The sequence below is a fragment of the Pteropus vampyrus genome, unplaced genomic scaffold, assembly GCF_000151845.1.
Source record: "Pteropus vampyrus isolate Shadow unplaced genomic scaffold, Pvam_2.0 Scaffold95, whole genome shotgun sequence".
NCBI lineage: Eukaryota > Metazoa > Chordata > Mammalia > Chiroptera > Pteropodidae > Pteropus > Pteropus vampyrus.
Genome location: NW_011888876.1, coordinates 1344568 through 1369950, shown reverse-complemented (window position 1 = coordinate 1369950; position 25383 = coordinate 1344568). Strand labels below are relative to the sequence as shown.

The window sequence follows — 25383 nt, the reverse complement described above, 5'->3', positions numbered from 1 at the left end:
TATCTTGTGTTGGCAAGCGCATGGGGTATCAACGGATCTTTTTAGACGGTTTTCTGGGGATCATGAAACCGATTCAACTGTTCCGGAGGCAGCTTGGCAGCATCTACGTAAACAGTGATTCTACAGTTTTACACTTAGGAAGTTATCCTTAAAAAGTCATAGAGTGCAGGGATCCGTGTATAAAGATGTTTACTATAGCACTGTAACAGAAAAATTGAAAGCAACCTAAAGTGTCTATCAGGAGGGTACTGGTTAAATTATGTTCCATCCATGCAACCATTACGGAGTTTGAGGTGGATACTTATTATACATGATAATGAGTCACAGAGCCCACAGCATGTAGAGTTCGGTCCAATTTGCAGAAAAAAAAAAGCATGTTTCCATGTGTGTATGGATATGTTTGTACATGTATAACGTTTTCTGGGAGGATACAAGAAGTGGTAAGCAGTCGTTACCTCTGGAATGTGGGAGGCTTAATGGTTTATTTTTTTTTATATGGCCTGCTCGAATTTCTTTATAATAAGTATACTACATTTTATAACTTAAAATGCTTTTCAAAACAGTGAAAAGACTTGGTAGTTTTCGAAGTATACAAGAAAGTTACGCCTCTATGGAAGTTGACTTTCTATTGCTAGGAGCTGTGGTCTCCTCTGGAAAGCTCAGTGTCCCTTCCAGTCCTAAGGCCACAGAATCCTAGACATGGAGGGACCCAGAGAGGTGACTTGTCATCTCTCGAACAGTCTTTTCATGCTACTTGGGCCAGTTCTTTTCCACTTTCCTGTCGCCTGTGGACAGAGAGAAAAGACCCTAGCAGGAGGAAGTTTGCGGTGGAGCTGGACGTGGACCCCAGAAGCTGCTGTGTGCATGTGGGGATTCTTGTTTGCTTTTTAAAGACCCTTTCTGATACATAAAAATTAGCTTTGGGAGAAAGTCTAGATTTTTTCTCTACCCTATTATTAAATAAAGTGACCTATTTTTATTATGGAAAGTTGAAAGAAAATACAGAAAAATAGATAATCACCTATAATTTTTCTAATCTGCTATCAAGTTTCAAAACCTTTCTGTTGAAAAGTGCAGGAAAGACACATCAGCAGTGTATTGCTTGATGAATTTTTACAAAATATCTGTGTAAGAAACATCACCAGCTTCCCTAGAATCTCCCATCTGGTCCTGTTCCCGTCACTGCTGCTCCCCAAGGATAATCACGGTCCTGAAACTAATATTTTGGTACTTTTACTATCACTTTTTCCTACGTAGTTTTTTCTTTTTTCTCGTAATTGTACCATCTCTATATTTCCTGTTATCCTTTTGAATATTAAAAATAACCTTTTTCTTATAAAAGCAATGCATAGTCATTGTTGAAAACATTAGAAAAGACAAATCAGTACAAGGAAGAAAGTAAAAAACACCTGTAATCCACCGCCCTGAGAAGACCCATGTCACCTGTAGGTAGGTGCAAGCCTTCCCGATCTTTTCTCATGAACAGACTCATTCTTTTCATTTTGAAACAATGGGATCATAATTTACTTACTGTACAACATTTTTATTGACACATTTTGACTATATTTGCATTACACATTGTTTTTTAAGGCAGTGTTCCATTGTGTGTATGTTTGTATCATTTCGTATTCATACCTTGTCATTCATTTATCTATATCCTTGCCCCTTGAATTTAAGTATCATTCGCATTCTTAGATAGTCCTGATAAATCCCTAGAAATAGAATTGCTGGGATCAAAAGCACATGAATTTTTTGTCGTACCCCACGAGTCCTGCTTGTTGGACACAACAGTTATACTTGTATTGAACACTTCTTTTCATTGCTGATAGCCATCTTCTTTCCCTGGAAATTGTCATAGAGAGTCAGCCACCGTGGCTTAAGAGGAGCAAAGAACTGTACAAATAATGAGAAATGGCAACTGTTTAATGCACCAGAGTAAATTTATAGAATGAGTTAAGTTCAAGTTACCGCAATCCCATGGAAATCCTGGCCTCCAGATTAAAATATCTTCCTTTCTGAAGTCTTAAAAAAAAGCGTTATACAGCTTTGAATAAACTTTTCTGCGGGGGCACATGCATTTAAAAACATTTTTTATGCTTATATGTTTAAATATTTTCTAGACATCATACCATAGTAAATTATTCAATATGCATTTCTAATATATTTGTATATAACCAAATTAACGATGATTATTCCTAAAAACTTTATTTCTTAATATCATATATTATCTGGTCCATATTCAGATTTCCTCACTTGTCCTTAAAAACACCTTTTACAGAAGATTGGTGTACCTTTGCAACTACCCACCGTCATGCATTCATTTTCATCTAAAAGACTTTTGACATATTTCACTTCTTGCCCTAAACTTGTCAACTTTAGGAATTACTGTTTTTGCTATTTTTGTTATATCCTTTATTTTAAACTTGACCTTGTGGCATGTTCTTCCTCCCGGGGTCCCTGTGGTTGGCCCTTCAGCAGTTTTAGCTCTTTCCTGCCTCCAGTGGACAGCCAGGTGTGGTGGAACCGGTTGCAGTTTTGCCTTATGAGTTCATGTGTTCTCCCTCCTCTACGTCAGAATCCACCTCATTGCCTGGAGATCACACCACCATCTTCAGAAAAGCTGGTCTCAGTGATGCGGTTAAGTGACCTCTCTACAGAAGATGATGACTCGGGTCACTGTAAAATGAACCGTTATGATAAGAAGATTGACAGTCTAATGAACGCTGTTGGTTGTCTCAAATCTGAGGTGAGGGAGGTGAGGGAGGTGGGGGAGCTGGGAGAGCTGGTTCCCTGAGGATGTGTGGGACCGCCCAGGTGGGTTCCCCGGGAGCACTATCTTGCGGCTGTCTCTGAAGGCCGCCCAGGACTCCAGATACCTCTGGGATCGGGCAACCTGGGATGCCTCGCCATTGAGCACTTAGCCCCAGGCCTGGCCCTGACCTTGCCTGGTGCTCTGTACCGATGGCCTGTTTTAATTTTTTTTTAGGCAAGGCAACCCCTGGTTGACCTCACAGATTACAAGGACCTTGTCAGCTTACGATCCCTTATTTTTTTTATTTTTTATGCCTACGGCACCTGATTTTCCTGGGTGGTCTCCCATCCAAGTACTAACCAGGCCCAACCCTGCTTAGCTTCCAAGATAGATGGGATCGGGCTTGTTCAGAGTGGCATGGCTGTCGACCCGTTTTAATTTTTTACAACAGTAAATGAACCCAGTGGTGGTATTTTCCCAATTTCGGTGATGAAGTGACTGGGACACTAGGGCCTCTGCTTTCCATTTTATACAAAAGTTTTTCTTAAAAAGCCCCAAAGAAGTAAGCGAAGTTTGTCCTCAGCTGCTGGGCTGTGCCTTTGGGCAGGATATGGCGATGGGATTGGAAACAACCTGGAAGACCTTGGTCCCCAACTAGGAAGTTGGTGGAGCTGGCACGACATCTAGCTCTCGGCGACTAACGTGGCCTGTGTCTTTAATCCTCCACCCCGTACTCGGCACGTGGGCCCTCCCGGAGAATCTTGGGCTGGCTGCCTGGCAACAGTCCCTTCTCTCTCCACGGCCTGTGGCACAGGGGCTTTTTGTGCTATCCCTCCTCCTGTGGTGTGCCAGCTGAACCACGGTTTGTATCCTGGCTCTGTCCCCAACCAGCAAGCCACGCAGACTCTTTGTACTGCGTTTCATCAGTAATGAGGAAATGAGAGGAATAGTTATCTGCCCAGAGTCTTCGTGACAGTTAACTAAGATTGTACGCGGAACACCTGATGTTTATGTCGCTCTCACTCAGAGGTGCCCTTAGTTTGGTCCAAAGCCATGGGCCTAGCGACGTGGCGGAGAGGAACCGCCGCCCTTCAGTGGCCCCTGCCTGTGTGCCCCTGCCCAGGTCAAGATGCAGAAAGGTGAGCGCCAGATGGCCAAAAGGTTCCTGGAGGAGCGGAAGGAGGAGCTGGAGGAGGTGGCCCATGAGCTGGCCGAGACCGAGCACGAAAACACCGTGCTGAGGCACAACATCGAGCGCATCAAGGAGGAGAAGGACTTCACCATGTAAGGCGGCCCTGCTGCGGTTCGGCTCTTCCTTAGTTACCTGATTCTAACTAAGAATCAGGGTGGGGGCGCAGGATGCAGGGGACAGGGAAGCCTTTCTGGGAACAGTGACATTGAAGCCGAGTGCTGCAGCGAGTTGAGAGTTGGGCAGGTGCTGGGGAACATCCCTCGTGACAGCCCCAGGGTAGGAGAAGTTTGTGACCGAAATGGAAGGCAGGCCGGAGTTAGGGAAGAAGGTAGGCAGGGGGTGCCACGGAGTTTGGCAGGGGCCGGCTCTTAGCAGCTGCTTTGAGGACTTTGCATTGAAGGCAGCTGGAAGCCATGGAAGCGTTTTCAAAGGAGGAAATGGTGTGACCAGACTTGGCTCCAGTGTGGAGAGTGGATGGATGGGCTCAAAAGTGGATCTGCACATGGTGGTTAGGTGGCCATGGCAGTGGCCAGGGGCAGAGGTGATGCTAGCGACTGAGAGACAAGTAGGCCATAATGTCACCTGGAGAGGAAGCCCTGCTTCGATGCCCAGGTAGCTTTCAAGAAGGCTATTCGGGCCAGCAGGCCAGCCCTCCCCCTCCCCCACTGGTCCCTGCCCAGGAGGTGCACCTCCTGGGGCATTGTGAGGCGAGCCTCGGAGCTCCAGGTGGCCAGGGGCCTGAGGGCTCACAGAGCCATGTTCTCTCTGGCCCCAGGCTTCAGAAGAAACACCTCCAGCAGGAGAAGGAGTGCCTCATGTCCAAGCTGGTGGAGGCTGAAATGGATGGGGCCGCTGCTGCCAAGCAAGTCATGGCCTTGAAGGACACCATCGGAAAGCTGAAGACGGTGGGTGGCAGGCGGACCACCCTGGCACTGGGACTGGGCCCAGAGATGGGGAAGCCACAGGGGCGGGGGCCTTACGCAGTCATCAGGCTGACTTTGTGACATCTTCAGGCTGGGGGAGGGCACATTTAACTCCTTAGCCCCAATCCCCCACTATCACTTCTGGGACCTGACACTCAAGGATGACCTCAGGTGGCCAGGACTTCTGAAGAGACCACATCATGGGTCTCCTGGGATCACAGTGAGTTAAGGCATGCGTTTTGATTCCTGCAAGTATCAGCCACCTGGTGTCGTCGTCCTGTGCTTCCTCCAGGAAACCTGCCCTAACTGCACTCCCACACTCAGCTGCTGGCCTCTTCCTCCACTCGTCGTTCTCTGCAGGTTCAGCTCCTGCCCATCCTTCCAGGCCCACCACCTCCAGGAAGCCTGCCCTCACCCTCCTTGGCCCTGTCCACGGCTCTTCTTGCCTGGGCTTCCTGGCACCAGCACGTCTTAAGTCCCCTGTGTGGCCTGCCCCTGCCGGCCCCTCCCTTCTCGCCTGTGCCTGGTAAGACTGCTTGCTGTCTTCCAGGAGAAACAAATGACCTGCACGGACATCAACACCTTGACGAGGCAGAAGGAACTTCTCCTGCAGAAGTTGAGCACATTTGAGGAGACCAACCGCACCCTCCGAGACCTGCTGAGGGAACAGCACTGCAAAGAGGTAAGCTGCCACCCCGGCCCCACCATGGGCATGTGGATTCAGCTCCACGCCTCTAACATCACATGCCCGTCCTCTCTGACCCTCAGTCTCTTCCTCTGTAAAAGGAGAATTGTGTTGATGTGCCAGGCACCTGGTAGAGGGCGCTGTCTTAGTTGTGGAAGCTGGACCTGGTGGCACAGGAAGGACCTTGGAAGTCAGGAGAAGGGCAGTGGGGAGTCGAGAAGAGGTCAGCCCTTTCCAGGGCTTGTGCAACAAAATGGGGAGACGACTAGTTCTGAGCTTTGGTAGAGCGGAAGAAAGGCGAATAGCTGGCGGGCACGCGTTGAATTACTGCTATCACTGTTTCCTCAAAAGAGAGTCTGTGAAATGTATTTTATGTTAATGAATGATTCTGAAGAGACTGACAGTATAAACAGCTGTCTTCCTGTCTGGTTCAAACCAGAGGGATACCGAGAGTCTCAAAATACCCGTGTTGACGAATGATGACATTTTTCTCAGTGTTGTGTCTTTTTTCTCCAACATTATCAACTTCTCGTTTTCATTTTGAAAGATTATTATGTAAAATAAGTAATATAACGTGGTGTACTCACTGTCCAGCTTTCCAAACAAAATCTTGTTTGCATGGCGGTGAACTCATCTCCCTCCCCTCGGGTTGGGGGACTTTATCTTGAATCTGATAGTTTTATCACTTATATGTGTATCTCTAAAGCAACTTTTAGTGTTTTGAGCATGTTTTCAAACTTTATGTAAATTACATTGTTTCATGTGTATTCTTCTGAGTTTGATTTTTTCACTCAATATTTTTATGAGATTCATCTGTTTTTATCCTTGAGGCCTAAGATGATTAATTTTCACTGCTATATCCCATTTTATGACAATACTACAATTTATGTATCTATTCTTCTGTTGATGGAGACCTAGTTTCATTTGTTATTAGCAGTATGATGTTGAGCATTCCATGTATGTTATCGTGGTGGGCTTTAGAGTTTCTAAAATATACTTCTATGAATTTTACTAGTTTTACTGAAATTCTCTTAAAATAGTTAACACCTGTTTCATTTCTAGCTCAGTATTCTCAGGTGGATGATTTTTACCTCTCCGGGCCTCAGTTTTTCCATCTATATGATGCAAATGGCAGCTTCCACATGGGGTTGTGTGAAAATTAGAGCTGATGCGTGGATGGGGGATTTGCAGCGTGACAGGTGCTCGATGAATGGGAGGTGCTACTGCTGTTTGTCCCGGGCCTGGGGCCTTCAGAAAACCTCTTCCTACCCAGTTTTTTCCTTTTTGACTTCTTAGCATCTACCATCCTGGAATTCTGGATTCTAGGTCACCTCCTGCCCATGTGGCACTTGGGGCTGCACCCCTATCTCAGTGCTTACTGGAAGGCAGTTAGTGTCGTGGCGGGGACTGCTCTGCCTCTGGGGTCAGTTGGCTTGGGACTCAGCTCTGCCATTTCCGGCTGTGTGACTTTGGGCAATTCACCTCATTTCTCCTAGCCTCTAGCTCCTCTTCTGTAAAGTGGGGCGGTCATAGTGCATGGTTCCTTAGAGCGGGGAATTTGGTGAGGTCGTGTGTTAGTTTGTGTAGTGACCCCCTGGGGGCTTGGCGAGAATGGCATAATGAGCAGTGAGAGCAGCTTCAGGCTCCGCGTCCCTGGCCTAGGCCTTCATCCCATGTTCTGCCTCTTGTTGCTGGAAAAATCACAGCGCTCGCTTCTTTCAGTTCCTAGGTCTCCAGGAGACTTTGGGACCAGCGATGCCTTTTCTCTTGACTTGTGAAGGGGACCTGTGGGGCTGAGAGGGAAGGGGAGGGGAGCCTCCTTCTAGGGACACTTGGTTCAGGTGCCCAGGAAGAAGAATAGAGACGGTCACAAAGCACAGTACAATGGGAAAATGGACAAGGGTGTGAGCAGGCAGTTTTGGGAAGAGGAAGTTCAAGTCGCTAAGAAACATAAGTAATTAGGGAATGCAGATTAAAACAGCAGGAAGTGTGCTGGCAAAGACTGGCAACAGGCAGAGGTTGGCCCGTGCCCGGTGCTGCCATGTCCTGCTTGTGGCCATAGGAATCAGTGCAGGTGTTTTTCAGGGCATTTCAACCGCCACAGATCACACACCTTCCAGTCTAGTCATCCTTCCCCTTGGTATGAACCCTAAAGAGACACTTTGTACATGCCCAGCAATGTCCATTGCTGCAGTTTGCAGTTGCAAAACTTGGGCCCAACTGTATTGTCCAGAGGTTATGGGGAGAGGTTAAAAATGCAATGAAATCTTAGGGACAGAAAACAGATTAGTGATGGCCGAGGGGAGGGGGGATGAGACCGACTGCGTAGCAGCTACCGGCTTTCCCCTGGGGTGATGAAAATGTTTCAGAACTAGATACTAGTGATGATTGCACAATATTGCAAATGTACTATATGCCAGTGAATTTCACACTTTTTAAAAATGGTTACAATGGCAAAGTTTGTTATAAATATTTATCACAATTTAAAAAATTAATAATGTAATGTACCAGAAACCACTGAATTGTATGTTTTACTTATTTTTATTTTTTAAATTTATTTATTTACTTATTTATTTGCTGAGGCAACCCTTGGTTGACCTCACAGATTGCAAGGATCTTGTCAGCTTACAATCTTTTATTTTTTATTTTTATGCCTACAGCACCTGGTCTTCCTAGGTGGTCTCTCATCCAAGTACTACAAATTTATTTTAAATTTATTTTTTTAGTGACATTGGTTAACAAAATCCAGTATTTCAGGTGTACATTTTAATAGTAAGGCGTATGTATATTGCATTGTGTGTTTCCCTCTGAATTGTACATTTTATATGAGTGACTTGTATCTGAATTTATATCTCAAAGCTATTTTTAAAAAATCAAGTTGTACTGAACAAGCATGATCCCATCTGATCTTGGAAGCTAAGCAGGGTCAGGCCTGGTTCGTACTTGGAATGGGAGACTACCTAGGAAGACCAAGTGCTGTACGCATAAAAAGTAAAAAAATAAGGAATTGTAAGCTGACAAGGTTCTTGCAATCTGTGAGGTCAACCAAGGGTTGCCTCGCCTAAAAAATAATAAATAAACAAACAAGTAAATAAATAAAAATTAAAAATCAAGTTGTAGCATAAAAATACATAAATATATTTTGGTAAAATTAGACATTAACCTATTTTCTATTTACTGTGAGAATACTCGCCAGTGGTGCTTGCGACTGCAGCGTTTACCGAGATAACTCGCAGATTACAGTCTTAACCTTACCCCCCAAGTCTGCCACAGAATATCTTGCTTTTATTATTATTTTCATATCGCTCTAGTATTTCGATAGTCTTTGGAAGCAAATTACATGATTCTATTTATAGCATTCTGTTTTTAGTAGCAGTATTTCCATTTACAAAATATAATAATTTTGATTGCTGAAAATGTCAAATCCTAGAAAACGTAGCATTCCTACACGTGATGTTAACATCATTCTCGAACAGTCGTTAGCTGAAGATTGATTGGGTGAATGATTTATGTATATATTTCTGTCACATTAGGATTAGAGACAAGTTCTGTTTGGAAATAGCTCCAAAAATAGTTTTTATATTTTATTTTCACATAGAAGACCAGATTTTCTTCAGCCTCAAAGAGTGCATTTATTTAAAATTAAATTAATACTGGCAGCAAGCTGCCCTTTTTTTTTCTAAATGGGGAAATGGGTTAATCCCTTCCCACCACTCACCCCCAAAAGATAACATTTCTCTACGCGTTACTATATATAATTACATAGAGGAAGGATGGACAAGACACTCATCAAACTCATAAAAGTAGGATGCAGGTGAGAGGGGACTTCAGCTTTATCGCTGTTCACTAAATATTTTATAATGAGAATCTAATTTATTCTATAATTAGAAATATAATTTTAGAAAAGGAAAAGAATCGATAGGATGTAGCCATCTGGGTTTTTGCCTTCCCTCAAAGGATTCCGAAAGGCTGATGGAGCAACAAGGAACACTACTAAAACGGCTGGCGGAGGCGGACTCCGAGAAAGCGGTACGTAGCGCGCGTCTGCCTGCGCTAGTGGGTGACGGGAGACAAAGCTGGCGGTGCCGAATGGAGACAGGAGGGCTGGAGCCCCACTCTGACATTCCTGTGGGTCTGAATTTCATGATTTATAAAACGGGCTCATGTCCCCTGTCCTACCTACTCCACTGGGCTTGTCTGGTTGATCACTTGAACCCCCGAAGCCGGACACCCATCCGAGGGATGGTGATGATTGATGATGATGGACTTATAAATCATCTGAGTCTCTCACCTGAATTTCCTTATTTGTATAATGCCTTAAAAGCCATCAAAAGGTACAGACTTTTTGACTCAACGATTCCAGTTCTAGGAATCACTCCCAAGGCAGCATGTTCCAAAGTCTGTTCTGTGGAACCCTAAGTTCCTCAAGATGTTAATGGGTGCAAGAAACAAAAGCGGGGAGTGATCCATGGCCAGATAAAATTGGGAAACTACTGGCTGGCCTGAATAAAAAGTTCAACAGATTTCTAAACTCTAGGAGCTTTCAGAGCCATCGATGTCTTAGTGCTTACTGTGAGTCTCAGAAGACGGAGGCCACGTTCCCCAAGGTTTGGCCTGCGGCCCTCAATGCCTCGCCGAACATCTCTGTGAGAAATTCAGCAGTAACGGGTGATGGCGCCCAAGCCTGCATTCCCAGCTCCAGAGGCCTGGTCAAATTATGATGCATCAGTAAATTGAAACATTAACTGCTGTTTCTAAAGACCTAGAAGATTCCATCACATTATGTTATAGGAGTATAGGTTATGGAACAAAATAAGCATGTAACTTCTTAGTGTATTACCAACGTATCTCTGGGTGAGGGGTTTTGGGGCTTCTTTAATATATGTTTTGGTATATTTTTTCAGGGTTTTCCACAATTAACATTATTTTAAATTACAAAATAAATACACATTTATTGTAAATATTTCATACAGATGTTAGGTGCGTCCTGCCAGCGTCTTTGTGACATGGGCCAATGTATTTGGTGGCTAGGCACTCACAGGAGTCTCTCCTGTCTGGGCTGGACCTTCTTGTCTTTCCCAAGAAGCTTACAACAGTGTGTGTTCTCCCCAGCGCCTGGTGTTACTGCTGCAAGACAAGGACAAAGAGTTGGAAGAGCTCCTCCAGGAAATACAGTGTGAGAAGGTACCATCCCTGACAGTTGTTCCTTACTGGCCAGTAGTGCTTAGTGGGCGGAGTGCATTCTGGAATTGGAGACCTGAGTTCAAATCCGGGCTCTGTCACTTTCTCCATCTCTCCAAAGGCTCAAGCGAAGACAGCATCCGAACTTTCCAAGTCTATGGAATCCATGCGTGGGCATTTGCAGGCACAGCTTCGGTGCAAAGAGGCAGAGAACAGTCGCCTCTGCATGCAGATCAAGGTACCCGCTGGCTCCACAGGTGGGGAAGGTGGGGGCAGAGGCCCGGCAGTCCAAGGGCAGTGGCCTAATAGGTTATCACGTTCAAGAAGGCTTCTCCCCAAAGTATTATGGGGTACTTGCTGCCAAAGAACTTGTGCTTCAGAGAGACCCTGGGACGAGGGCAAGAGCAGGAGGTCTTGGTACTCTCCTCGGCAGTGACTGCGTTAGGTTCCATGAGCCAATCACTTCATCTCTTAGGCCCTCAGTTCTAACTACCCATGAGGAGGGGATGGTCTCAAATGCTGCTTGCATCTGTGAACCAGAGACTCAGGTCACAGCTCTGTTGAGTGACCACTATGCTGGGAGTTCAAGGAAGGATCCAGAAGAGTTCAACACTGAGACCTGATGGGTTCAGTGCTCCAGAGAGGCGCCGTGGGGAGCTGGGAAGGGCCTCAGTTTCTGGTCTGTGTAAGACCCGTTCCCTCCCCTACTTCTTGTTTTCACTGGTCCCCTTTTCTCCCTCTCTTCCCTTGACTCTCTGCCTTGCCTTCCCCCGGCCTTTCTTGTCTCTCTCCTCCCTCTCCTCCCTCTCCTCCCACCTTTGTCCCTTTCCTCCTATGTGCTTCCTGGCCCTCCTCTCCCAGAACTTGGAGCGCAGTGGGAACCAACACAAGGCAGAAGTGGAGGCCATCATGGAGCAGCTAAAAGAATTGAAGCAAAAAGGAGATCGAGACAAAGAGTCCTTGAAGAAGGCCATCCGAGCCCAGAAGGAGCGAGCCGAGAAGAGCGAGGAGTATGCTGAGCAGCTGCACGTGCAACTTGCTGACAAGGTAGCAGGCCTTCCCTGAGGAGGGCTGCTCAGGTGGACGTGGGAGGTACATAGGCGGGTAGCGGATGATGGGTGGCTGAATGCAGGTGCTTTGGGTGGGTGGTGGTGGAAAAGCTGGGTAGAGGTGGCCTGGGGGGGTCAACAGAGGGAAGATGGCATGGAGTGGGTGAACGGGCTGGTAGGATGGATGGCTGGGTGGAGGGGGAGGTAATGGGGAGATTGAATGGGTATAAAGGTGATAATGGGGTTGGGTTGCTGACTGGAGGTGATTGGAGGGGACGTAGGACGATCTAAGCACGTCAGTGTTGTGGGTAGGAATGATGGTTAAGGAAGGGTTTGCGCACAGGGTGCATGTGATTCCTGGAAATCTAGAAGCAACAGCTGGCCTCCCACCGTCACTCTTGGTGCTCTCTAGAGAGGGGCTGCAGGAGTGAGGTTTAAGTAATCAGGTGAGGGGTCGCCCAGGGTGACCCAGCCCCTCAGCTCCCTCGGTCTCAGGGCTGACACCAGGCTGACAGGCCCTGTTGTCCCACGTCCCCAGGATCTTTATGTTGCGGAAGCTTTATCCACTCTGGAGTCATGGAGGAGCCGCTACAACCAAGTTGTGAAAGACAAGGGGGACCTCGAGCTGGAAATTATTGTCCTGAATGAGTAAGTCTGTGTTAGGAGAGGGCGCATGGGCCGACTGGGGGAAGTGGCTGTGCAGGTGGAAGGAGCCTGGTGACCTGTGACAGGTCACATCCCTCACATGGCTGCCATCTGGTCTCCTCCAGTCAGGAGCTGCATTGGACAGAGACGTGGGCAGCCCTGAGGTGGGCTTTCTGGTTGGACCCTGGGTCCTGGCTCCAGCCCCTGTCGCTGGGTCCTATCACCTCAGCAGACACTGTGGAGGGAAGGGCTGGCTTCTCTGGTCACAGAGGCCCTGCCCGACTCCAGCTCCTGGGCCCAATCTGGGCCTAATCTGCAGAGAACACGAAATGGGCCCAGACAGGCACACTGGTCTCCTCGTTCCTATTCTTGGGGATGGGCTGGCTGATGATCCCTGCGTCTCTGCTGCTTGCCAGCCAGTCAGCAGGTCGGAGGTATGGTCTGGCAGTAGAGTACAAAAGTGGCTTCACTGTCTACAGTGACTGTTCAGACATTCTCAGTGTCAGCTATATTCATGTGTTCATTCATTTAAAAATATTTATTGAGCATCTACTACATATCAGGCTCTGTGCTGGCCTGTAGAGTTACAACCAATGTGTTCTCTGCCCTCACGGAGGCAACCCAGTACTCAAGTAGAGGAGATGGGGCTACAAAGACCTGGACTCTCTGGGCTAAGGACGGGTCACAGGGACTCCAGGTCAGGGAAGTCTTTCCTCAGGAAGTGTCTTTCGCTGTGTTTAACCCAGTTTAACAAACATATCCTGAGAACCGGCTATGTGCCGGGCCCTGTGCCACGTGCTACCCTCTGAAATTCTCCGTCTAATGGGAAAAAACAGGTAATTAAGGTAGAAGGACGTGTGGTACAGATGAGAGGGATTAGAGAGAGACGCCCTCTAGGAGCGCAGTCCGAACCTTTTTAAAGGTGAGCAGGCGTTTGCCAGGTGGAACAACATGATGTGTTCGCCTGGGCCTTGTCAGCGCTCAGTAAATATGTGCTGACCGAATCCCAGTTGATCGATCGTGAGCACGAACTGTGGAGAGGTTCCGTATTGGATCCGTGGTTAAGATCATGGGCACTCACAGGTGCTTACTGTCTATGTTCTTCTGAGACCTCGGTCTCTGTTCTTGGATCACAGCCCTGCTAAGTGACAGAGGGGAGTGGGCACGCAGGGGCAGGTGGGCAGCTGGCTGCTGAGTTGGCTTCTTTCCCTTCATCCCATATACAGTCATTGCAATTCCTGGCTGAGCTAGTTGAGTGTTCACGCACGTGAACAAGCCGATCGTGTCCTCTGCTCTTACCTGGAGACAGCCCTGGTGTGATATGTGCCAGAGGCAGAGGGATGCCTGGGATGTTCTTGACCACCCAGCCTGGGCATTCTGTCCTAACTTCAAGATCTGATTGGCTTGACCACGGATCTTGACCATGAATCCAGGGGGTGCTGCGGGGAGGTGGGACAGGGTAGAGGCTCTGGTCATCGTCTTCGGCAAGTGTCTTGGCCTCATGGGAGGATCAGAATGGAGAGGCCTTGGAGAGGGTTGGTATGGGAGAGTCTCAAAGTAGGACACGTAGAGTGCCACAAGCAGCAGTACCAGGGCAGGACAATGCAGCCGCTTCTCGGGGTGGAGATTGGGAAGCAGGCAGGGTGCCAAGGGGTGGGACATGATCTCCCACTCCACTCAAAAGCCCAGGCTCCTCAGAGCCTGTGTGTAATTGATTCTCCTTGTCTGCTTTCACTTTGTGACCTTCCAGCCGAGTGACAGATCTTGTAAACCAACAACAAACCTTGGAGGAAAAGATGCGGGAAGACCGGGACAGCCTTGTGGAGAGACTGCACCGGCAGACGGCCGAGTATTCCGCATTCAAGCTGGAGAACGAGAGGCTGAAGGTCTGTAGTGAGAGGCGGGGCCGGGACAGTTGGGTCGGCAGAGAGGCCCATGGGTGGGCCTTCCTGATCGGGCCCCAGAGATGACCATGAGGGTCTTCAGAGGGCCCCAGAGATGACCATGAGGGTCTTCAGAGGGCTTGGAGGGAGCAACACGATTAAGGAGGAGTGCTCTGGAGTCAGGATGGCCCGGACCCAAGTCCTGGCTCTGCCTCTTAACTAGCTACGGGACTGGGGTGAGGCAGCCCCTCCTTTGCTGCTGCAGTTTCCTTAGTGGGAGGAGATGGGGTTCTTGTGAGAATGGGGCGATGCGTGTGAAATGCCTAATGTGACACACTCAGCTCATGACGTATAATAGACCTGACTTTGAGGTTAACACTGCTCCCCTAGGGACTGCTGGACCCCTTCACATGTGTCACTTCTTACCTTACTCTCCCAGTAATGTGATTATTATCTCTACTTTATAGAAAAAGGAAACAGGCTTAAAGAAAGGTCATTCTTGCTAATTTTGCCCTTGAAAGTGTTGGAGTTGGGATTTAAACCTGAGTCTGACTCCGGAGCTCTAGTCCTTAACCACTCGCTCTACACCCTCCTAGCACAACAGGGTCGAGAGGCACCTGCACAGAGGTTGACATTTCAGAGTCAAGTTTGATCTGGTTTTCAACTGATCAAGGCAGTAACATCTTTTACTGATATTGTTAAGTAAGACTGATTTTAAGGAAGTACAGCATACAAAAAAGTTCATAAAATGAACACACTTTGCCTGTCAGTCAACCTTATTACTAGCATCCTGGTGACATCGGCTGGTTACAAACATCCCCTACAGCAGAGGTGACCGTTATCCTGACTTGTATCATTACAGATTAGTTTGCTTGTTTTTGAACTTTGTGCCTAGCTTTTACTTAGCGTTGTTTGTGAAAGTTACCATGTTGTGTGTGGCAGTTTATTCATTCTCAATGCCATACGGTATGACACCACCGCAATACATCCATTCTACTGGAGATGGGCATTTGGGCTGTAGAACATCTTTGTACATCTTTTGGTTCCCATATCTGGTATATTTTTACAGGTTACTGTAAAAATGTATGCACACCGATGACCTGGCAGGTAAAACTGCCAGGTCATCGGTGTGCATACATTTGGCTTTGGTAGATGTTTCCAGACAGTAAAGTAGTTGTATAAATTTACACTCCCATTGGGGAGCACTTGAGAATTAATTAACAGCTGCTCCACATCACCTCATCAGCACTTGGCACCATCCGCCTTTTTCATTTTAGCCACTCTAGTAGTATGTCCTTCGTTGTAGTGCGAATTAAAGACAGCTTTCAAGCCTAAAGTAGTAGAGGGGTTAATTACAGAATAGTTTGTCTATGTAGTGTAATATAGTATGGCCACTCAGTGATGTTTGTAGAATTGTATTTTCTTAGATATTATAATCATAAAGGTGAAATCTGCTCCGAGTAAAAATTTAAAACATTACAAAAATGTGATACAGAGGTGAAGGTCTATATTAACTGTGGATGTGTATTTTTCCAGTTTTTTTCCCCCTAATACTAACATTCAGACACATACACACCCATTCATCCGTCCATTATTCTGCAGCTTGCTTTCCTCATCGACCATATTTCACGGATGACTTTTTAGGTTTTTTTTTTTTTTTAAGCTTTATCTTTTAAATGACTATTATTGTAATGAGATATCTGACTTATTTATTTTTTGTTATACTTGATTTTTTAAAAAGCACTGTATTTTTTTAGAATTTTATTATTAGTATATAGTAGTACATTGGTTAGACATTTAGATAGTTTATGAAATGATCTCCTTGATTACTCTGTCACCCCTCTGGCTCTACACACAGCCATTACATTACTGTTAACTGCATTCCCTATGCCGTGCTCCCCATCCCTGTGACCATCTCTCAACTACTAATTTGTGCTGCTTCAACCCTTCAACCCTTTCTCCCAGCTCTCCCCTCTGGTCATCACCAGATTGTCCTCTGTATTTGTGAGTCTGTTTTCGATTAGTTTATTCTTTTTGTTCCTTAGATTCCGCATGTAAGTAAAATCATATGGTATTTATCTTTCTCTGTCTGACTTAGTTCACTTAGCATAATAAACTCTAGATCCATTCATGTCATTGTAAACGGTAGGATTTCATTTTTTTATGGCTGAGTAATATTCCATTGTATATATGAACCATAATTTCTTTATCCAGTCGTCTGTCGATGGGCATTTAGGTTGGTTCCATATCATGGCTATTGTGAATAGCGCTGCCATAAATGTAAGGAAGCATAGATCTTTACGAATTATTGTTTTGGTTTTCTTTGGATAAATACTCAGAAGTACAATTGCTGGGACAAAAGATAGATGCACTTTTAATTTTCTGAGGAACCTCCAGACTGTTTTCCATAGTGGCTGTATCAATTTGCAATCCCACCAACAGTGTGTTGAGGGTTCCCTTTTCTCCACATCCTCACTAACACTGTTCTTTGATTTATTGATGATAGCCATTCTGATAGGTATGAGGTGATAGCTCATTGTGGTTTTAATTTGCCTTTCTCTGACGATTAGTGACCTTGAGCATCTTTTCATATTTTTATTGATCATCTGTATTTCCTCTTTGGAGAAGTATCTATTCGGGTCTTCTCTTCATTTTGGATTGTTGGTTTTTTTGTTGTTGAGTTGTATGAGCTCTTTTTATATTTGGGATGTTAACCCCTTATCAGATGTAGCATAAGCAAATATCTTCTCTCATTCAGTAGGTTGTCTTTTTGTTTCGTTCATGGTTTCCTTTGCTGTGCAAAAATTTTTAGTTTGACGTAGTCCTATTTTTCTTTTGTTTCCCCTGCCCAAAGAGATATATCCGAAAAGAAATTACTAGTAGTAATATCAGAGAGATTACCACCTATGTTTTCTTCTAGAAGTTTTATGGTTTCAGGGCTTACATTTAAGTCTTTAATCCATTTCAAGTCTATTCTTGCATATGGTGTAAGGAGGTGGTCCGGTTTCATTTTTTTTTGTATGTATCTAATTTTCCCAACACCATTTATTGAAGAGACTGTCTTTAGCCCGTGGTATACTTTTGCCTCCTTTGTCATGTATTGAGTGTATAGACATAGGTTTATTTCTGGGCTCTCTGTTCTGTTTCACTGATCAATGTATCTGTTCTTATGCCAGTACCATGCTGTTTTGATTACTGTAGCCTTATAGTGTATCTTGGATATCTAACTTATTTTGTCCCATCTACTAAGGTGAACATTTTGGTTGTAAGACATTTATTTATTGACCTCAGAAGTAGTTCATAACATAATTGTTAATTGAAAACATTTCAATTGCAGAGAAGTACAGTATAATTCCATTCTTGTTGAGAAAACGTAAAATCACTACACAGCTGTCAATATATAGCCATAAACCAAAGTTATCTTGCATCACGATTCATTTTTCTTGGTCTTATCTCCATTTTCTTTAATCATTACTATTGTTTTTATAATAAGAACAAGGAAACAGCCGTCCCTCATTTGCATCTGTATTCACTTGAGTTGGTCATGGTAGGTGTCTTGCCCAGGGGCCTCTCAGAGGAAAACTGATGAGGGTTTGAGTGGGCGGGGCTTCCCCTTGCTGGCCCCTTGGAATAGGAGCCAAGAGTGGGATGACCACCTGCTCTGGAACCTTCTTGTCGTCTACTCACGAGCCACCCCTTCTAGGCTAGTTTCGCTCCGATGGAGGACAAACTCAATCAGGCGCACCTCGAGGTCCAGCAGCTGAAGGCGTCGGTTAAGAACTATGAGGGGATGATTGACAACTATAAGAGTCAGGTAGGCCTGCAGGCTGGGAGATGAACCACTTGGGAGGGGTTGGGTGTGGAAAGTGATTTTCACCAAAACTAGGCTCTGCCCAAGATGAGCCAGTGCTTTGGTGGTCCCCAGGTGATGAAGACCAGATTGGAGGCAGATGAAGTGGCTGCCCAGCTGGAACGCTGTGACAAAGAGAACAAGATCCTTAAAGATGAGATGAACAAAGAGATTGAAGCGGTACTGCTCCCCTTCTGTGCTTTCTTCCCCTGCCCAAGTCCACGTCTGTTAGGCTGTCCCTTTTGTTTGCCTTTGCCCTCCCTGCTGTGGATGAGGATTAACAAATTTTCCCTTTGCTGGGCTGGTCCATTCCAGCACACGCGTGCTCTCTCCTTTCTCATTTCCACCATCTTGTGCTTTTTCTTTATCCCTTTTCCTCCTGGTTTTCGTCTTTCTTCAATTTCCTTCGTCTACTGCTTTATTCTTCTATAGACAGCTTGGCTGGTCTTCTAGAAGCAAAGGGATTATCTTAATAGTAACCGTGGAGACAGGCTGAGTCCAGGCTCAGGCACTGACTTGTAGCATAACCCTGGGCAAGTCACAGAGCCTCTCTAGTCCCCAGTCCCCTTGTTAATACAAGGGGGCATGAACACGGGATAGTTCTTAGCTTTCTCCCGACCTAGAGCATTGTTACTGCCTTCCTAGGGGCTTGGGAGTTAAGCTTTAATCCTGGTTCTACCAGTTTCTAGCTGAGTGACCTTGGGCAAATGAGCCTTTGATCCTTACTGTCTTTATGTAGGGACAAAGCACCTACTTTAGAGGTTGTTGTATGAATTTAATGAGTAAATTGGAGGCTTCAGTACAATGCCCGGGTCTTGGTGTTGTTATCCTATAATTAAAGGTGGCAGGTTAGGGCCAAGTGTGTTTCCCCAGAGAACAGTGGACACCCTTGGTGGCCTGCAGGAGGGCAGGCCGTGCTTCTACCTGTAGATCTTGCAGGATCCTCTTCTGGGGACCGAGGGCAGCCCCGTCCCAACTCCAAAGCACTCTGCCCGGCCCCTTCAGCATCTGGGCCCTTCCCAATGGTGGGATTTTCTGCCCCATTCCAGGCACGTAGGCAGTTCCAGTCCCAGCTGGCTGACCTGCAGCAGCTGCCTGACATCCTCAAGATCACAGAGGCTAAGTTGGCAGAGTGTCAAGACCAGCTGCAAGGCTATGAGAGGAAGAACATCGACCTCACAGCCATCATATCAGACCTGCGCAGCCGGGTAAGGGACTGGCAGAAAGGGTCCCACGAACTGGCCCGAGCAGGGGTCCGCTTACCAAGATGACCTGCACGCCCCCCGAGGGAGGACTACTTCCTTTTTCTTGGCTGCTGTTTCTGAAAGGAGTGAGCTATCATCAGTGCTGTGAAATAAAAGTCTGGTGTGCCAAATGCCTCGTGTTTGCACCAAGTGATTGTAGTTTTAGGAGCCGTCACTCGACTGAAGCTGTTGGGCCCTCCTGCTGTTGCCCCGTCCCCAGTGCTCCCAGTCTCCCCGGCCTCCGCCCTTCACTGCTCTGCTGCTGTCTCCAGCTGTGCACCCACAGACAGCAGCCCACGGGTGTTCTTTTCTTCCATTGTTCTCTTGCTTTAGCTGCCTTCCCTACTCTTAACAGATCCGTGGCCTGAGATTCTGACCTGAAAGAGGGCTCCCTTTCTCTAGAAGCAGTCTGCCTCTGGGTTACTGGAACCATGCCTGCGGAGCCTAAGAAAGGATATGCCTCTCATCTGTGGTGTGACCTTGGGAAAGGCCCCTCTCCTGACCTGCTTCTTTGTAATGCTAATAAAAGTAGCTACCATTTTCGAGCACATTCCCTGTGCTCCACCATTCTCTCATTGATTTCTAGGAACTTTCTGAGGTACATTATTTTCCCCGTTTTACAGAAAGCAGCCCAGGACACAGAGGGGAGAAGTAATTTCCTGAGGTCACAGAGCTAATTCTCAGTCAGCAGGGATTGGAACCCAGCCAGCCAGCTTTGTCGGGTTCCCAAGCCCATGTGCTCAGTACTCTTAAATGACCTGCCTTCCCTCGAACTGAGCATTCTCTTTCAAGCCCAGATAATCTGAGGCTTCTGCATAAATCAGCCCTCTGGATAACTTCTCAAACTTGCCAGCTTGAGAGAATTCACAGATTCCCTGATGTCTTGCCTGCACTTGTCCCCAGTTCAGGGGAGAATGAAATCAGCAGTATTGACAACATTATTGGTAAAGCTCCCTGCTGTGTCGTGTCGGCCTGCCATGCTTCTGCCTTCTCATGTCTGCCCTGGATCTCACTGAGTGGCCTCTCCTGATCAAGAAAGCGTCATCACGGTTCTTCAGGATCAAACCCAGCTTCTCTCGGTGCAGGAAAGCCTTCAGTCTTGGGAGTTGGGCCTAACCTGTCCCTGCTCCTCTCCTCTCTCCTCCAGGTTGTGCATTGAGACTTGGATGCCTGCTGAGGGCAGTGTGCCTCTTACCTGGGTGTGGATGACAGGTCACAGGGAGAAGGGAGGGCTGTACCGGGAAGTTCTTTGTTAAACCAGTCTGTTCCTGTCATTTTAGATCGAACATCAGGGGGACAAGCTGGAGATGGCGAGAGAGAAACACCAGGCTTCCCAGAAGGAAAATAAACAGCTGAGTCTGAAGGTGGATGAACTGGAGAGGTTAGAGGCACTTGGTCCCATCTCTGTCCTCTTCCTAGGACCTGAGACTTTCAGCCACTTAGCTGCTTTGGGCTTAGTGTGCGGAAGTGTTTGAGGGACTCGAGGCCCTGGAAGGTACTAGGCAGACCTCAGAGGAAAAGCTGCTTCCATTGCAGTGGTAAGCATTGTGGGAGAGAGGAAGGTCTCTGGCCGGGGGGGTCCTCCAGATCAGTGCGATCAAGGTCAGACTCTCCATAGGCACCGCTTATCAGTCACACTTCGTTCAAGCGAACCAGCAGGGCCAGGAAGCTGCAGTGGGGGGCATTTCTTCCCCAATCTGCTCTGTGTTCCCGATCATCCCTCCCCAAGACCATTCTGATTCTTATTACTTGTGGACTATTGGAGGCGGTCAGAGGTGAGGACTACACCTTTTGGAATCAGAAGCCCTGGCCTTGGGGCCCATCATTTAATCCTTTTGAACCCCTCTGTTTACTCATCTTGAGAAAGGGGTCAAGGTAGGGAACCAATCTAGCTCATGGCGTTATTGTGAGTCCTCAATGAGATCATCTTCAAAGGGCTTAGCACGTCACCTGGCATACAAAAATGTACAGTACAGTTAGTGTGTAGTTGGTATTATCCCAATTTAAATATGAGAAAACTGTGCTCGAGGAGGGGTTAAGTGACTTGCCCGAAGTCACACAGCTGGTACCTGGCAAAGCCGCGACTTAGCCCACTGTCTTCCTCCAGAGCTTTTAACATCTATAGAATGAGGGCTGGAGCCTTCTTTTCAGACATGGAAGGCCTGAGGTCCTGGGAGGCCGCAGCTGCTCGTGCAGCCTGCAGGTAGGGACTTGAACCAGGTGGTCTCCTGGGCTCCACCTCTGCTCCGTTCTGCTGGCCTCGGAGGCGCAGCTGGATTCAGCAGGACTAGCAGAGCTGCTCGAACTGGAACACAGTCCCAAGTGCAGTGGGGGCTGTGTATGCACATCGAGATGGTCACTGCTGCCCCATGGCTGGTCACATTGAGTGGTCCAGCTGAAGTCCCTTTTCTGAGGGAGGCAGCAGTGAACAGAAATAGTTGAGGGCATGGGTTTTGGTGACAGACCTGCCAGCTGTGCTGACATTGGGCCAATGGCTTCACGTCTCTGAGGCCGAGTTTCTTCATCTGTAAAGGGGGGATAATACTGGAACCCACCTTCCTAAGCTGCCAGTTGCCTTATCACATGTGATGACGAGCACACTTCGCACAGTCTATGCCTGCTTTTCCCACTTTTCATCCAGCTCTCCAACCAGCTGCTCCAGTCACAGTTCCTTGCCGCCTGGCTGATCAGCATACTTCTTTATTCCTGTGGCTCCTTGGAGATTCTTGGCGTGATGAGAGCCCCAGTCCAGGGGTGGCTGGCAGCCCCCTGGCCGGGTGGAACAGGACAAGTAGGGGTATGAGCAGGATCTGACTGCGTGCTTTCACCTAGGAAACTGGAGGCGACCAGTGCCCAGAATATCGAGTTCCTGCAAGTGATTGCCAAGAGGGAGGAGGCAATCCACCAGTCCCAGCTGCGGCTGGAGGAGAAAACACGAGAATGTGGGACCCTGGCAAGGCAGTTGGAGAGCGCCATTGAAGATGCTAGAAGGCAGGTCAGTCTCAGTTCCATTACTAATAAGCTCTGTGACCTAGGGCAATCACCTCACCTCTGTGAGCCTGTCTTCTCATCTGAAAAATGGGTATAAGGTAGTACCTTACTTATGAATTTACCATAAGGACCAAATGAACAATTATGGTAAAGGATCTGGCACTTTACTCATGATTGCTCATTTAATTGCTGCCTGCGTAGGTTTGCCACATCTTAAGCTGACGACTCACAGGGTGGTGGGCAGGGGCAGGTAGAGCTGGCTGTAGAGGTTGTCCCCATAGTTAGCTTCCGCCCTGAGGCTCCAAAGACCTCTCCATGGCAATGTGCAAGTGTTGACAGAGAGACCAGATAGTGGGCGTGGCCCAGCCCTCTCCTTGCCAGGTGTTCCCCATGTCAGGTAAGCCAGCTCCACCTCTGTACTTTCTGGGCAGGTGGAACAAACCAAGGAGCACGCAGTCTCCAAGGAGCGAGCAGCCCAGAACAAAATCCTGGACCTTGAGACCCAGCTGAGCAGGACCAAAACTGAACTCAACCAATTGCGGCGGAGTCGAGATGACGTGAGTTGGGCTGGAGGACGAGAGGGAAGAGAAGGGAGAGGATTGAGATTCTGGCTGCCTGCGGACTGCAGGGCCAGGTGTTTTGTTGTTTTTATGAATACGTCATGATTAGATTTTTCTTTAATCGTTTTCTCATCCCTGAAGTATATCCCAAGCTTTGTTAAGATGTCATTTATATACCATAAAATCCAATCATTTAAATTGCACAAGTCAATGTATATTCACAGAGTTGTATATTCTGTGAATATAGTATATTCACCACCATCTTAAGTTGAGAATATTTTCAGAAAGAGACCCTGTACCCCATTAGCAGCCACTCTCCACTCCCCTTCCCATCAGCCCTTGGCAACCACTAATAAAGTCTCTGCCTCACCATGGACCTGTCTGTTCTGGATGTCTCACACACGTGCCCCGGCTCCTTCTCCTCTTAGGCTGACCGTCGCTACCAGAGCCGGCTGCAGGACCTGAAAGATCGCCTGGAGCAGTCGGAGAGCACCAACCGCAGCATGCAGAACTACGTCCAGTTCCTCAAGTCGTCCTATGCCAACGTGTTTGGGGACAGCCCTTACACTACCTACCTGACCAGCTCTCCCATCCGCTCCAGATCGCCTCCAGCCTGAGGCCACAGGTCTTGGTCTTGGGCCGGAAGCCCAGATTGATGTCATGGGAACTGAGGAGTTGAGTTGCCAAGCCCTACCTAGAAAGCCTGTTGGTTTTCCTCTCTCTTCCAGTGTGAAGTGTATTCAGGATCTTGTCCTTAGCTACTGGCTCCATGAAAGTCCCTAAAGCAGGAGGGGATGAAGGAGCAGGAACCACTTAGTTCACTCCTCTCTGATAGAGTTGCCTGATGGAAGTTTCTAATGACCTTGCCAGGCCTTAAGTCTACTATTATTAGGGTCCCACATTTTTACTTACCATGACTTGGCTATTTCCTGTCCCGGGAGACTGTTGGGACTAGACTTTTCCCTCCAGTCCCCTTACAACCCTCTTTTTCAGGACTATCTTTCTTGGGTTTCCTTGAGCCTGATCCGGCAGGAGCTGTGAGCCAGAGGTCCTCACTGCCCCTCCTGGGCTGTGAGCATATTCACTTTCTCTTTCCCTTATTTCATGGGCATGGTGTTTTCTGCAAAGCTCCTTTCCCGAGCCCAGTGGAAGCCTCTCTCACCCGAGTCCTTTAGGCCACTTGCCCCCACGCACTTCACAGTAGACACTTGAGGGCTCCTGTCCAGTTGGCCTTTTAAAAGTGCAATTCCAAGCTCATTGATTTTTGTTTCTCGTTGGCAGGTTTTTATCTATGGAATGCATTTATTCTGGAAAGATTTGTATTGTTTTACAAAAAGCTTTTATAATCAATATTTAAGACTCTTTTGGATGATTTCCTTTACCCGCCCCATCCCTCTTCTAAAAATGATTAAGTAAAATGCTGCAGGAGAGCCAGTAAACACTTTTAAAATACTTGGTGCATGGAACATTAGTCTTTTGATTTCATTTTGGCCCCGATTGGTTCTTTCTCCTTTGTGTGCTTTCACATTATAACCCTGTGAGATGACTGGAGGCCTTGCTGTGTTTGGGGGCAGATCACTTTAACTTAGAGGATGATGCAATGCGCATATGTTACTATTTTTAAAACATGAATTGGTTTCTGAATGATAAGGTTTTTGGCTATTTTTTCTCTTCCTATTTTCCTGTATTTAAAAGAACAACAAATTCTTTAGAGAGGAGAACAAAGTTGATACTGTGCTGAACCCTAACCTTTTCATTCTAGCTGGTACTGGCCTTCTGGGTGATCCAGTCTAGTCCTCTCTCAGCCACTCTAACCCAAGTCCACAACACCAGAGAATCCCCTTGTCCTCAAAGGTAATGGGCTCCACCCAGACGTCTGGATTTCACAAGAAAACTCCCAAATTTTGTAGTGTTCAGCTTTCGTTTTGCCAAGGAAGTTCTGAAAAAACAACTACCATCTGCCATTGCCACAGAACCAAGCCTGTTTTCACACCCTTAACATAAATGGACTTGAACTTACAATCTATGAAAGACTGTCCCAAGAAAAGACAGTTGCCATTTATACCTACATGCATACATGTTTCTATAACTCATTATTGTCAAACCTCAGCGCAGGGCCCTGGTATTTATATTGCTGGTGTGGGAAACACCTCTCTCAGAGTCCATTGTTGGGACTTTCCCAACAATGTTTTTCTTGTCCAGAGAGTTTGTTAAAAAAAAACCCAAAATGAAAAATATTTATATTGCTTCAAACTCGAGAGAGACGCCTTCCTACTTCAAACTGATCTCATGAAATAGGCAAAAAGAGGGTCAAAGTTAAAGGGTTCTAATTAAAGCTGGCTTTGGGTGATAATAAATCACATTTATTTTTATTGATATAATTCACATACCATGAACTTCACCCTTTTAAAGTATCTAATTGTGTTTT

General features: G+C 46.8%; 1 protein-coding gene and 1 pseudogene across 9 annotated transcripts in view; one reads left to right on the top strand and one right to left on the bottom strand.

The window, feature by feature from the left end:
- The window catches only part of ODF2 (outer dense fiber of sperm tails 2), a 29978-nt gene extending 5567 nt beyond the window's left edge, over positions 1-24411 (top strand). For 4 of the 9 annotated variants that reach the window (XM_011364187.2, XM_011364183.2, XM_023533004.1 and 1 more), the window contains 17 exons: positions 2576-2746; positions 3876-4036; positions 4720-4849; positions 5418-5549; positions 9510-9581; positions 10665-10736; positions 10855-10971; positions 11595-11780; positions 12321-12430; positions 14178-14313; positions 18014-18124; positions 18236-18340; positions 19210-19368; positions 20685-20785; positions 22237-22399; positions 22827-22952; positions 23384-23572. In XM_011364187.2, the coding sequence (XP_011362489.1) occupies positions 2576-2746; positions 3876-4036; positions 4720-4849; positions 5418-5549; positions 9510-9581; positions 10665-10736; positions 10855-10971; positions 11595-11780; positions 12321-12430; positions 14178-14313; positions 18014-18124; positions 18236-18340; positions 19210-19368; positions 20685-20785; positions 22237-22399; positions 22827-22952; positions 23384-23572 (2241 nt within the window). Of the gene's footprint in view, positions 1-2575; positions 2747-3875; positions 4037-4719; positions 4850-5417; positions 5550-9509; positions 9582-10664; positions 10737-10854; positions 10972-11594; positions 11781-12320; positions 12431-14177; positions 14314-18013; positions 18125-18235; positions 18341-19209; positions 19536-20684; positions 20786-22236; positions 22400-22826; positions 22953-23383 lie in introns of those variants that run through there. The other 5 variants (XM_011364182.2, XM_011364188.2, XM_023533005.1 and 2 more) reach the window with 2 other exon arrangements.
- On the bottom strand, positions 3064-3181 carry LOC111742517 (annotated as a pseudogene).
- Positions 24412-25383: the final 972 nt, after the last annotated feature.